The sequence below is a fragment of the Ochotona princeps genome, chromosome 10 (assembly GCF_030435755.1).
Source record: "Ochotona princeps isolate mOchPri1 chromosome 10, mOchPri1.hap1, whole genome shotgun sequence".
In the NCBI taxonomy this organism is placed as follows: Eukaryota; Metazoa; Chordata; class Mammalia; order Lagomorpha; family Ochotonidae; genus Ochotona; species Ochotona princeps.
In genome coordinates, this window is record NC_080841.1 from 32,235,235 (window position 1) to 32,249,216 (window position 13,982).

Genomic DNA, 13,982 nt, shown 5'->3' on the forward strand with positions numbered 1-13,982 from the left:
TCAGGTAGTCAGGTGCATGGGGCTAACAATATACAGGCAGCATAAAAAAAAAAATAATAATATACAGGCAGCATCCAATTAGGTCAAGACTAGAGGTATGGGCCCTTGAAATTAAAACTGCTGTCCACATTCCATAGGACTGAGAGGAAGTCCCTTCTACCCAGCCCTTTCCCCTGACTCTGGGCAGAGGAGGAAGAATGGAGTGACAGTGTTGGAGCTGACAGAATGAGGAAATCCCTCACGTGGACTGTGGTCAGCTGCCCCAGCAATTGCACCTGCTGCTATTCCAGCTCTAACAATTACTCCTGGCTGGGCAGGGAAGAAACTTAGGCCTTAAAAGTGCTAATCATACTAGTTATGTGTTCATTTCACTTCCCACCTCTAACTATACTCACCCTCGACCCCCCACCACTTATTTATATCTTTTTGCAAAGGTCACACCTAGGTACATTTTTGCATTTTCAAAAAGAGTATGATTTGGGGTTGCTGCAATTTGTTTTTCCCCAATTAAAAGAGACCATAATTACTTAGCAAATGGTTAACAATGACCTGATTATGTCTACAGACTATCTATTTAAAGACATCAAATACAACTCAATGATACTCAAAGACTTGATTGGTTGAGGCTGGGATGAATAAAACATTATAAACTGCTTACTGTGCTGTAATAACTTACATACGACAACAATGGACAATTCAGCTGTATTTCAAAGTGTAAGAAAAATTCACCTCTTACCATTTCCACAGCAGGTCCTGCATTCCTGCCTTTCCAAACAGGTGTTTTCTGTAAAGAACTGTACTTTTCATTCCATGTGTTAGATAAACTTCCTTCTGTAATGAATAATTAAGACTAATAAAATTTAATTCAAAGAGTTTTATACAATAAGCATCACTTTTTAAATAACAGCAATACATATCAAATATTTATCCATGTGGAAAAAATACAAATTTTAGATTACATGAAAAATTTCTTCTGTATTTTTCTGTCCAACTTCCTAAATAATTTGGTAGAGCAATGCATTGTCAAAGGATTAAACGTCTATACAGAAAGATAATTTCCCTTTTTTCTTATCTCTTTTTTTCTTATCTCTTAAAAGTTTCATTTATTTATTTGAAAGCCAGAGTTACAGGGAGGAGAGGCAGAGACACAGAGAGAAAGGTATCTTCCATCTGTTGGTTCACTACCCAAATGACCACAACTGCCAGGGCTGGGCTAGCTGAAGACAGAAGCTTCATCAGGGTTTCCCACATAGGTAGTGGGGACCCAAGTACTTGAACCATCTTCTGTGGCTTTCCCACGAGAATTATCAGGGAGCTGGATTGTAAGTGGAACAGCCAGGTCTTGAATTAATGTCCATATGGGATGGTGGTGACACAGGCAGTGGCTTAACCTGCTTCACTACAGCACTGGTGTCCTTTCTTTCTTGCTGGCTTTTAACAATCTCTCTTCTCCAAACGCAAGGTACTATTTCAAAACTACAGGTACAATTCTGTCTGAAAGCAGGTCAACAGAAAATTTAAACCTTGAGCTTCGAGCATATTTCTACAAGATTTTTGCTTCAAAATATGAAAGTCCTGAACATTTGAAAATGAAATTTGTATGGTGATTTTAATAATTGAAAGAACTATCTTCAGAGTGTGTACATTCAGAAAAAAATGCAGCAAGTAATTAGACGTATTATGGAAACAAAAAGTATGTTTAGGGGGCTCAGCAGCATGGCCTAGTGGCTAAGGTCCTCGCCTTGATCCCATATGGCCGCTGGTTCTAATCCCGGCAGCTCCACTTCCTCTGTATCTCTCCTCCTCTCAGTATATCTGACTTTGTAATAAAAATAAAATAAATCTTTAAAAAAGAAAAAAAGTATGTTTAGGTCATGTAAAAAAAGTATGTTTAGATATATACATAGAAAATAGATGAATATATAGAAAATATTTTTACTTCCTTCTACTTGCTAATTTATCATTTATTTGAAAGCCAGAGTGAGTGAATAAAGAGAGGGAGAGAGAAGGGGAAGCAGAAAGAGAGAGACACACATAAATACACAGCTTGATCTTCCATTTGCTAGTTCACTTCCCAAACTGTCACAACAGCTAATGCTGAGCCAGAAACTCCATCTAGTTCTCCTAGGCAGGTGCAGAAGTACAAGTATTTGGACTACTACCAGTCTTCCCAGACATATGATCAGGGATCTGGGTAGTAAGTGGAACATCTGGGATTCTAACCAGTACTTTAATACAGAACGCTAGCTTTTCAAGTGACAGCCTAACACACTGTACCACAACAACAGCTCCCGGCACAGTGGCCTAGTGGCTAAAGTCCTCACCTTGATTGCACCGGGATCCCATATGGGCGCCGCTTCTAATCCCGGCAGCTCCACTTCCCATCCAGCTCCCTGCTTGTGGCCTGGGAAAGCAGTCGAGGACGGCCCAATGCATTGGGACCCTGCACCCGCGTGGGAGACCTGGAAGAGGTTCCTGGTTCCCGGCATCGGATCGGCGCGCACCGACCCGTTGCAGCTCACTTGGGGAGTGAATCATCGGATGGAAGATCTTCCTCTCTGTCTCTCCTCCTCTCTGTATATCTGACTTTGCAATAAAAATAAAATAAATCTTAAAAAAATTTATGTCAAAAGAGCATAATTTAAAAAATAAAAGAAACAGTGTTAAATAAATAACAGAATACTATCTCAGTTGTTTATTTTTAAGAAGCATTAAAAGAAAAGAGGAATTGATTCTTCCAGCAAAGAAGTTGAGACATTCTGGAAGATGAGTGAGGGGTCTCCTTAAGCTATAAGGTTCTGGGGTTGGCACTGTGGTGTAGTGGCTTAAGCCTCTGTGTGAAGCAATGGCACCCCATATGGGCACCAGTTTGCATCCCAGCTGCTCCACTTCCAATCCAGTTTCCTGCTTATGGCCTGGGAAAACAGCCATCTGAGAGACCCAGAAATTCCTGACACTGGCCTTGGATCAGCTCAGCTTTAGCAGTTGTGATCATTAGGGGAGTGAATCAACAGATGGAAGATCTCCGTGTGTCTCTCTCCTTCTCTCTGTAATTGTCTTTCAAATACATAAATAAATAAATATATATATATATATATATATATATATATTTTTTTTTTTTAAAGCCACAGCTTCTTCTGGGTCTCCCATGAGGGTGCAGTGTCCCAAGGCTTTGGGCCATACTTGACTTCTTCCCCAGATCACAAGCAGGGAGCCTGAAGGGAAGTGGTGCAGCTGGGATATAAACCGGCACCCATATGGGATCCCAGCACATGCAAGGCAAGGACTTTAGCCACTAGGCTACTGCGCAGGGCCCCATAAAATAAATCTTTTAAAAATAACCTACAAGGACTTAATTTAATAAAATACTTATCTAAAGCACAACTAGATAACTTAAATACTAGGTAGTCTTGGGCCCGGTGGAGTGGCCTAGCGGCTAAAGTCCTCACCTTGAAAGCCCCGGGATCCCATATGGGCGCCGGTTCTAATCCCGGCAGCTCCACTTCCATCCAGCTCCCTGCTTGTGGCCTGGGAAAGCAGTTGAGGACGGCCCAATGCATTGGGACCCTGCACCCGCATGGGAGACCCGGAAGAGGTTCCAGGTTCCCGGCATCGGATCGGCGCGCACCGGCCCGTTGCGGCTCACTTGGGGAGTGAAACATCGGACGGAAGATCTTCCTCTCTGTCTCTCCTCCTCTCTGTATATCCGGCTTTCCAATAATAATAAAATCTTTTAAAAAAAAAATACTAGGTAGTCTCTGCACCTTTCATAATATTTACCTTGATTCCAAAAGTATTTCTTTGGATCTTTGATTTTTCTCCTCAAAGACTGTTTCCTTATTTGAATATCCGAGTTAGAGAATCAGGAGAGACAGGTTCTGGCTCACTTCCTAATTGGCTGCAGTGGCCAGGGCTGGGCAAGCCTAAAGCCAGGAGCTGAAGACCTTTTGCTATTTTCTGCTGCTTCCCCAGAAACATACACAGGGTGCTGGATCGGAAGTGGAGCAGCCAGACTTGATACAGAAGGCCGACACTGCAGTCAGCTGCCTTACTTGGTACATCATGAAGCTGGCCCCAATGCAGTAGAATCCTAAAGAGTTTTGTATAAGTTAAGTCTCGTAGAGTAAATTAGTCTATTGTACCAAGTTAGGAGGGATACATTGAACAATTTCTTTTTATAATTTCTAAGTATCAATTCCATAAAACTATAGGAATTAAAAAGTATCAGATGGAGTAGGCATATGGTTAACAATAAGACGCTCCGTGGGACATCCACATCCCATATAAAGTGCCCAGTTTAAGTGCCAGCTTCTCTGCATTTGATCTGGTGTCCTGCTACTGTGTTCCTGGGGAGGCAGCAGATGATGGTGCAAGCACACAGGAGATCTACCTTGAAGTTCTGGGCTCCTGGCTTTTTAACCTGGCCCAGTCTGGGTTAAATGCTGTTACAGGCACTTGGTCAGTGAACCAGTACATAGAAGATCTCACAGTCTCTCTGTATCTCAAATAAAATGAAAAAGTTTTTTAAAGTCTGAAAGAGTTACACAGAGACGGAGAGACACAAAAATCTGCCATCCATTGATTCACTCCCTAGACAGCAAAAATGGGCAAGGCTGGACCAGGCCAAAGCCAGGAGCTTCATCTGGGCCATCAAAAAGGGTGGCAGGGGCCCAAACACTTGGGCCATCTTCTGCTGTTCTTCCCAGGCTATGAGCGAAGAGTTAAGTGGGAAGTGGAGCAGCTGGAACACAAACCAGCACCCATATGGGATGCTGGTACTGTAGGCACCCATCACAAAGCTGGTCCTGAAAATAAAAAATTCTTAAAGCTAAAGTTATGAGTGAAAACACTTAAAAGCTATAATGAATAACTTAGAAGAAAAAAAAGAATAGCCTCAGAGTGGTAGCCTAGTGGCTAAAGTTCTCGCCTTACACGTTCCAGGATCCCACCACTTCCCTTCCAGCTCCTGCCTGTGGTCTGGGAAAGCAGCAGAGGATGGCCCAAGGCCTTGAGACCCTGCACCCCCGTGAAAGATCCAGAAGAGGCTCCTGGCTTCGGATTGGCTCAGCTCTGCCGTTGTGGCCACTTGGGAAGTGAGCCAGTGGATGGAAGACCTCTCTGTCACTCCTTTCTCGCTGTAAATCTGACTTTCCAAGAAAAATAAATAAATCTTAAAAATATATATATGATATACAAATTAATCTTACAAATTAAATTTCTAGTTTATGGCATATCTAATTCTTACCTTTTAAACTGACAAGGGCTTTTGCTGAAGAGCCTGTAATTAAAGATAAAACAAATTAACAATTATTTCATAATCAACAAGAAGGACAGAACACTTAGTTTGGAGCAGAAGAACTGTTTGGTTTTAGCAGTGTTGAGATTGAATTGGTACTGGGATGTGCTGCTAGAAGCAACTAGTAGACAATTCAAACTATAGACCAGAACTCAGACAGAATAAGAAGTGGAGAGAGACATTTGGAAGTCTCGATACATTTCAATTCTGAGACAGGAAACTGTAAAATGAGAGGAAAAAAAGAAGAGTAAGCACAGAAGTAATTTTGGATCCTCATTCATCCTCTGGCATTGGAGGAAAAGAGAAAGGAAATGGACATTTATTGAGGCAAAGATCAGAACAGGTAATGGAGTAGAGAAAACCAAGTGGAAATGACTCAGAGACTGTCATAGCAGGCAAGAAGTCCCTTCGAAGTCTAGAAAGCAGGTACGTGCAACACTTAAAGATCCTCAAAACAGTGGAGATGTCAGTGAAAGTAGAAGGGGTTCACTAGACAAACCATAACTTATAAGAATTAACTGGAAGCTTCCATGGAAGCATAATCTTAACTACTTAAACTTTTTAGAAGATTTTGCTGCAGATAATTCACTTTGATGAACATCTGACTAAAGGTTCCAGTGTGAACAACGCATAGGAGCTATAGATGTAGGGAAAAGGAGAATAGGAAAAACTTGTTTGAAGGTAATTAGAGTCATGGGTAGGAAATCTCCGCAGCCATGGCGAGTACACATAACCTTGAAGCTACCAAGAGCAAGAGAGTTCATTTGTGAAGAAAGTGGTAAGCAGTGCTAACTGCATGCCAGTCTGTGCTCCAGGCAATGGGGGCACGAGAGCAATCCAAACAGCCAAGTCCCAACTTTTGTGGAAAGTATTGTTCTGGAGGGCGGCAAATACACATCCAGTGATGACAAACACCATCAGAGAAAAAATAAAGCAGGATGAGAAAGAATGTGGAATGGGTGTGAAGAGACGAAAGGTTATCTTTACATAAAACATTCATGATTAGCTTCTCTGAATAGTGATATCTGAATAGAGACTTAAAGGAAAAAATACAAGGAAGTATAAGAAAGAAGTATATGCTACAAGGATATCCATCTCTGACAAAAGCCATGTTAGGGCATCTAACTTACAACTTTGAAAACTTTTTCCTTTGTGGCTGTTGAGGCTCAGCAGGTGAAGATGTACTTTGGGATGCCCACATCACATATTGGAACATCAGCTGAGGTCTCAGGTCCCAGTGATTCTACTCCATGTTTCTGATCTAGCTTTCTGCTAATGTGCCTTGAAGGCAAGTACTTGAGTCTCTGCCACCCATGTAGGAGAATGGGTGAAATTCCTGGCGCTCGGGTGTAGCCTGGCCTGGCCTTAGCTGTTGTAGGCATCTGAAGAGTGAACCAGCAGATGGAAGATCTGTCTCTTGCCATTGTGCATTTTACCACACTCACACGAAAAAAAGAGAAAGGGAGAGAGAAAGAGAGACAAGGAAAAGTCAGAAACTCCATCTAGATCTTCCTTGAGTAGCAGGAACTCAAGAACCTGAACCATATTTCCCCGATTTTCCAAGTGAGTTGGACAGACTCAAATCAGCACTCTGATATTGAAAGCAGGCGTCCCATGCAGGCCCTTAACCCACTGTGCCACACTGCCCAAACCAAAAGATTCTAGACTAAGACCAGTTGTGTCTGAATCTTGGCTTTGCCACTTTCTTGCAGTGTTACCTTAGTGGATTAATTGTCCTCTCTATGCTACTGTCATTAAATAGAGATTAAACAGGTTATCAAGGGAAGGTCTTCAAAAAGTCCTGTGAAAGTGCTTATTATGAAGAAGTTATGTGGATTTCAAAACATATTTAATCCAAAAATAAATTTATCTTTTAATTCAGGTTTCCATGAACTTTTCAAGCACCCCCATGTGTTAACAGCACTTAGAATAGTGCATACACAAGAGAGGACAGAGGACAGCACAAATCAATCAACTATCCCAGCCATGTGTTGGCAGTGAAAATCTGGCCAAACGGAGACTCTAAGCTGGACTATGTCAACCAGTGGATTCTACAGCGATTTCATTGTGCTTCGAATGGCGAGACTGACAGCAATTCATAACTGTTGAATTATCAAAACTACTTGACAGGACCCTCGGAGCATGCGCCACGTCGGGGACCTGGGATGCGTGAGAGGCTGAGTGTGACTTCTCCCTTTATCTCCCCTTTGACCCTAATCATCACTAAATAGGAAGATCTCCCTGAGGAGGGTTTCTTCATAGTTAGGGGAGGCCCCTTTCCGAAGTAACAAGAAAAGAACTGAGAGCGAAAGTGAGCAGAAGAAACAGATGGCAAAAAGCCCTGAGAAGTGAGAAAAAATGCAAGGGCCTATCGTGCGTGAGAACTCCAGAGAGAGGGAAGTGTAATGCATGGAAGCAGGAAAATGAAGAAAAACAGGTGCAATACCTGCTCTGGTGGGCCTACTAACCAGATAATCACACCAATATTACACAGTTGCCACTAAGTTACACTGTGACTTACAAAGATTTTATTTTATTTGTTTTTATTAGAAAGGCAGATCAGATTTACAGAGAGAAGGACAGAAAGAGAAATAGCTTCTACCCGCCAGTTCCCACCCCAAATGGTTACAACGGCCAGAGTGAGTTGATCTGAAGCTAGGAGCTTCCTGAGTCTCCCACATGGGTGCAGGGTCCCAAAGTTTTGGGTCATCCTCGACTGCTTTCCCAGGTCATAAGCAGGGAGCTGGATGCGAAGTGGGGCCGCAGGGATTAGGACTGGCACCCGTATGGGATCCTGGTGTGTGCAAGGTGAGGATTTTAGCCACTAGACTACCGTGGTGGGCTCAAAAGAGTTTTTACATATTTTCAAAAGATTGCTTGGCTGTGGGTGTGTGAGGGAGGAAATTTATTAATCAGAGGCTGAAGTGATTACAGAAGAGAGGGTGATAGGTTGGGCCACAATGATAAGCAGGATTCAGTAGGTATAGCATTACAAGACTTGGTAAAGGTCTAAACATTGGAAATCAAGGAGAGGGCAGTGTCAAAGATAACCTGTATGGCTTCTGACAGTCAGTCAAATGCGAAGTGGAACAATACATTAAGACAGAATCTACTGTAAATATCTATACACTGGACAGTATTATGAGGTGGACTTTCAAACTGTCAAGTAGAGGGCATCTAAAAGAAGACATGATATAGGGCCCGGCGGCATGGCCTAGCGGCTAAAAGTCCTCGCCTTGAAAGCCCTGGGATCCCATATGGGCACCGGTTCTAATCCCGGCAACTCCACTTCCCATCCAGCTCCCTGCTTGTGGCCTGGGAAAGCAATCGAGGACGGCCCAATGCATTGGAACACTGCACCAGTGTGGGAGACCCAGAAGAGGTTCCTGGTTCCCTGCTTCGGATCGGCGCGCACCGGCCTGTTGCGGCTCACTTGGGGAGTGAATCATCGGACGGAAGATCTTCCTCTCTGTCTCTCCTCCTCTGTGTATATCTGGCTATAATAAAATGAATAAATCTTTAAAAAAAAAAAAAAAGAAGACATGATATAGACAACAGATACCAAGAACAGGAGCTCAGAGGAAAGAGTTGGGCCAAACATAGCCTGTTTCCTCATCTTTAAAATCAGTATTACATCAATTAAAACAAGAATTAGCTGAGCAAATACATAATACAGTTTGCATATATCTGGCTCACAGTAAGTACTCAATAAATGGTAGTTTTTATCACTGAAAATGTTATAATGGTGACTAGCTACTATAGTAGCTGGCTGCCTGGACCAAAGTCGGCAAAATCTGCTACTTCTGGCATTGAATGCAAACTGTTTTTGCTTTATAGACCTCTGCTCCAGTTTCATTATTAGGCCCATTAACTCTACCATCAATTCCATATAAATCAAGGATTTATGTACAGTTGGTCCATGGCTCTTTGTGTCAAAAGGTAAAACAATTTCTACTTTCTACAAAGCTACAATCTAGCTAAACAAGATCCACACCCTACCCCACCCCTCAACACACATGCCTTGCTATGCACTAGAGATGTCACAAAGTAACAAACCACTGGGGTATACAGTTTGAGAGTCAGGTGTTCTGCATGGAAGCATAGTAGCTAGAATAGGAACTCAGGAATGAATCCCAATCCTTACAAAAAGTGACAGTAAGTTCTCAATAGAGGACAAATATTCCTAGTACGTTATAAGGAAGTTACTTCAAACACCACTCATCTCAACAGAATTATTAAAACACCTGTACTGACTGTAATCTCTTAGAGGTAGGTATCATCTGTCATGATAAAGACAAGGATGAAAGAGACAAAAACATTTTCGTGTGACAAGCTCAGCATTCTTATTACTTGCAGACATCCTAAATCACTAGCACCTGTATTCTCCCAACAAGAGACCTCAACAGGACTCACGGGTAGGTAGTCTACGGCTGCATCCTGGCCAAGACAACACCTCACACACATCGACTGAAATAAAACTTCAAATCCAGGTCCTCAGCCCTACTAGCCATACTTGAAGTGTTCCACAGCTCCGCATGGTGGTGACTACCCTGTGGGACATCACGAAAGAGACTATTTCCAGCAGTGACAAAAGTTCTCTAGGGAACTTTGTCACAGGCCAGTGACAGTGGTGGCCTGGATAACATTTAAAACACTTATAAATAAAACTTTTCACCAGCCTGGCAACCTGAACTATTAACTTTATAGCACATGTGACCTCACACACAGAATTGGCACTCACTTGAGCTCTCATTTTAGGAATCTATGTATTTGCTTTGTGCACAGATACATAGTACCTGAGCCTTCTGTGTCTGTTACATGCAATCCCCTCCCTCCCCTCAAATCCTAGGTGTACATAAACTGAGCAATAAGTGTGGGTTCAGGACCACTTTGTAATTAACTATTTGTCTTTTTATTTAAGTTACGCAATAGAAAAAATGACAAAATGAGGTTCCATTGTCCTTAAACCACTGAATCAGTGCTTTGCCCTGCTCATCACGGCGGGCACACTCATCTTAGTTATCAGGGGCAGGGGGCAACTACGTGGGGCAGTGTGCGGGATAGGTGTCAGGCAGGGCACAGCTCCTGCGAGCTGTGTAGGTGTCACTCAAGCGCCAGGAGGACCCCCGACGACCCTGAAGACACAGACATACGGGACAGTCTGTAGGATGGGGTGACCAGAACACTACTAGATAGCCCGTCGGGATGATCTCCGCGAAGCTCCACGGCCACCTGTGGTCCCAGGGGGAAGGGGCCAAGCCTCTGACACGGAAACACTTCCAGCGGTGGACACACCAATGAATAGGGGGGGGTGGGGCAGTTGGAGATCACCGATGCCTATAGAGGTGGGAGCTGTGACAGGTCAACATCAGAGGCCAAGGTCAAGAATGGGCAGGGACCACCGCGTGCCCAGTCCGAGCCCGCCCTCGGGCCCCCCGGCCCGGCGAGTTACATAACCCGGCGGGCGTCTCTCGGCGCCGGGCGAGTGGTGCAGGCGGCGAGGACAGCCCCGGCGTCCGGGGGCCGCTCTTCCTTCACCTCGGCCGGGGGCCGGAGTCGGGCCAGGGAAGCAGCCACAGCCTCCGCCCCACACACAGTGGACTCCGGGGCTTTCGGTTTCCGGCCCTGGCGCTCCCACAACCCCAGAAACCAACACACAGACACCATAACAAAGGCGGCGACGCGGCGGCAACCCCGGAGTAAGGAGGACTAGGGGACCACGGTGGGGCTGGCAGTCAGCCCGCCTGCCGGGTGGTGGGCACCGCCGCTTATCCCGGCCGGTGCAGGCGCGGGGCAGGCGGCCGGCGGGAAGACGGGGGTGCTTGAGGTGCTACTCACTCTCGTCAGGCAACTGGTCGAGCTCCGCCATCTTGAACGAGCCGCGCCGCTTTTTCAAAGGCTGCCCGCCGCGGTGCATTGTGGGGCGGAGACTGTCTTTGCGAGGGAGGTTCGAATGCAGAGCTCGCTGCCCGCGGCGCCGCGCCGAGCCGCTCCCGCCGCGGCCGGCTGAGGCGGGCTCGGCTCCGCCCGCCCGCGCCTGCCCGGGGAGGGGGTGCCGCCGAGGGGCCCGCGCCTCGCCCTGCGCTCCCGCCGCCCCTTTCCCTCGGAGGGAGGGCGCAGGAAGGCAGAGCCGAGAGGCCCGGCGCCCGAGCGCGCGGGGAGCCGCGCCAGCTCCAGAGTCCCGCCCGAGCCCCGCTCCGGCCCTCTCCTCCCGCCCGCCACCCCTCCTCCGGGGCTCGCTCCCGGCGCGCGTTTCGCGGCTCACGCTGCAGCTGCGGGAAATGCGGGCTTGTTTGTTCCAGAGAGGAGCGCGGGAGGGAGGCCGGGCGAACCTTGGCGGGGGCAGGGAGGGGCACCTGTGGGTCCTGCGGCGGTGAGGCAGCCCTGGGTTCCTGGTGGCGTCATGCGAGGGGGTTCTACGTTCTCGGCTCCCGGAGCCCACGTTTTCTCGGGCGCGGGCACCCGTCCCTCCTGAGAGCTCAGGCCACAGCAGCCCCACCGCCTGCAGGTCCGGGATGTGGGGTCCCCGTGGCCTTGCCTGAGCCGGAGCCACCTCTCGGACAGAATGCGTGCGGCCAGGAGAGGTCGTGAAGTTGGCGGTTGGGTCCGTCCGCGAAATAACTGCGCCGCTCAGCTTCTTCCATTGCACGTTAGGGCACGCACGCAGGGAGCCCGAAGAGGATTGTCAGAGGGCTGCCGTAGCCTTGGTGAAGATGCGGGCAGGTTCCCGCAGGAGCGTTCGGATCCGTCCTGGCTGGCTCTAGAGAAGCCCAGGAAAGATGACACAGTTCCCGTCTGTAACATTGCCCGTCATAAAAGCTGCTGCTTTTTACTAATCTGAAATATATTACCGAGTCTTTTTCCTCCAGGAAGGTATGGGGGTGGGGAAGTGGGCCGGATAAGCAATGTGAAGACACGGATGAATCCCATGAACTTAAAAAGTTGAAAAGTGGTGGGCTGCGATGAGAGTAAGCCTGCAAAACTCAGTCAGGGCTGGGCACTGGACTTATACTAAGGCGTTCAGTTTCAAATAGTTGGCATGGCAATTTCCATTTGTGTTGGGGAGCAGAATTCGAGGGGGAACAAGATAGGGGCTTGGCAATGAATCAGGAGGAAGCTGGTGAGGGCAAAAGGAGGCTGAGATAGGAGTCCGGCTGCCCCTTGTTATCATCTTAATCCAGTTTGTTTCCTGATTCTGGTTTCTGATCTGTGCAGTGCAGACAACAGGTTGCGTTGAGGAACAGAGGAGTTGCTAGATGGGTGAGAGTTCCTAGCAGGTAGTGGTTGGCTGCTGGACCAACACATCACAGCATAGAAGGGAGGGAGTGGCAAACCAAAGGATTCTGCGAGTCCCTAGGGGTGAGCAAGAGGAAGGGTCATTAATGATGCCAGCTTTGTATACTGGGCAAGGACACCTGGCTGAGACAAGTGGGGAGAAAGCTAAACTTTGCAAAGTAATTCTTTGTTCTGATGAAGCTTAACCCTTCCTGCGCCCCATGGCTTGGGCTGGGCTGCCCTCTAGAAGATCAGAAAACTGGTCCCTGGTGTCAGCACCTGCAGCCCTCACAGCTTGCTGTCAGTGTGAGGAGGAGATCAAGAGCAAGTCACTCCTCCAAAGAAAAGGAAAGAGCAGATCGTGTGAAGGAGGCTGGCGGGGCAGGCGTGATTGTCAGGGTATCATGAAGCCAAGGCAAAGCCGTTCCTTTTTCCTCCCAGTTTTCACACAACAGTAGCAGGTCTACTGCTTTAAAACAATATTTTTTGGTCCTTCTAGTTATCTATAAATGAAGATTTTACGAGATCCTTTTCCTAGGCTGGTCCTCAAACCTGTGTTTCAGCTCCAGGTCTATCAGTACAAGTATTATGTGATCATACCAATACAGCGAAAACACTTAACTATTCTTTGAGGATCCTTCTTATATATTTTTATATAGAAAGATAGCAAGTAAGTTAGATTTAAGGATTTATTTTTATCTTTTTATTTATTTATTTATTTATTTATTTATTTATATTGCAAAGTCAGATATATACAGAGAAGAGGAGAGACAGACAGAAATACCTTCCATCCCATGATTCACTCCCCAAGTGACCACAACGGCCGGTGCTGCGCTGATCCGAAGCCGGGAACCTGGAACTTCTTCCAGGTCTCCCATGCGGGTGCAGGGTCCCAAAGCTTTGGGCCATCCTCGACTGCTTTCCCAGGCCACAAGCAGGGAGCTGGCGCGTTAAAGGTGAGGACTTTAGCCGCTAGGCCATGCCACCAGGCCCTAAAGATTTATTTTTATTGGAAAGTCAGATATACAGAGAAGAGGAGAGACAGAAAGATCTGTGTGATGATTCACTCCCCATGTGACCGCAATGACCAGAGCTGAGCTCGTCTGAAGCCAGGAGTCAGGAGATTCTTCCAGGCCTCCCTAGCAGGTGCAGGGTCCTAAAGCCCTGAGCCTTCCTCAACCACTTTCCCAGGCCACTAGCAGGGAGCTGGATGGGAAGTGGAGCATCCAGGATTAGAACCGGTGCCCATTTGGGATGCTGATGCATGCAAGGCGAGGACCCCAGCCTCTAGGCTACTGTTCTGGACCCTCGAAGAAAATTTTTTTAATGAGTAAGATCAACATTCTGAAGCATTTTAACAGGTGATGGGATGTGGCTAAATTTATATGATCACATCAAAGTGATGGTTACC

General features: G+C 46.4%; 1 protein-coding gene across 3 annotated transcripts in view; it reads right to left on the bottom strand.

The window, feature by feature from the left end:
• LIN9 (lin-9 DREAM MuvB core complex component) overlaps positions 1-12,090 on the bottom strand; it is a 51,198-nt gene extending 39,108 nt beyond the window's left edge. The window contains exons 1-3 of one of the 3 annotated variants that reach the window (XM_058669265.1): positions 11,135-12,090; positions 5,246-5,278; positions 737-831 (exon numbers count right to left, since the gene is read on the bottom strand). In XM_058669265.1, coding sequence (XP_058525248.1) covers positions 737-831; positions 5,246-5,278; positions 11,135-11,213 — 207 coding nt within the window. In that variant the 5' untranslated portion in view covers positions 11,214-12,090. The remainder of the gene's footprint in view (positions 1-736; positions 832-5,245; positions 5,279-11,134) is intronic. The other 2 variants (XM_058669266.1, XM_058669264.1) reach the window with 2 other exon arrangements.
• Between the last annotated feature and the right edge of the window lie 1,892 nt (positions 12,091-13,982).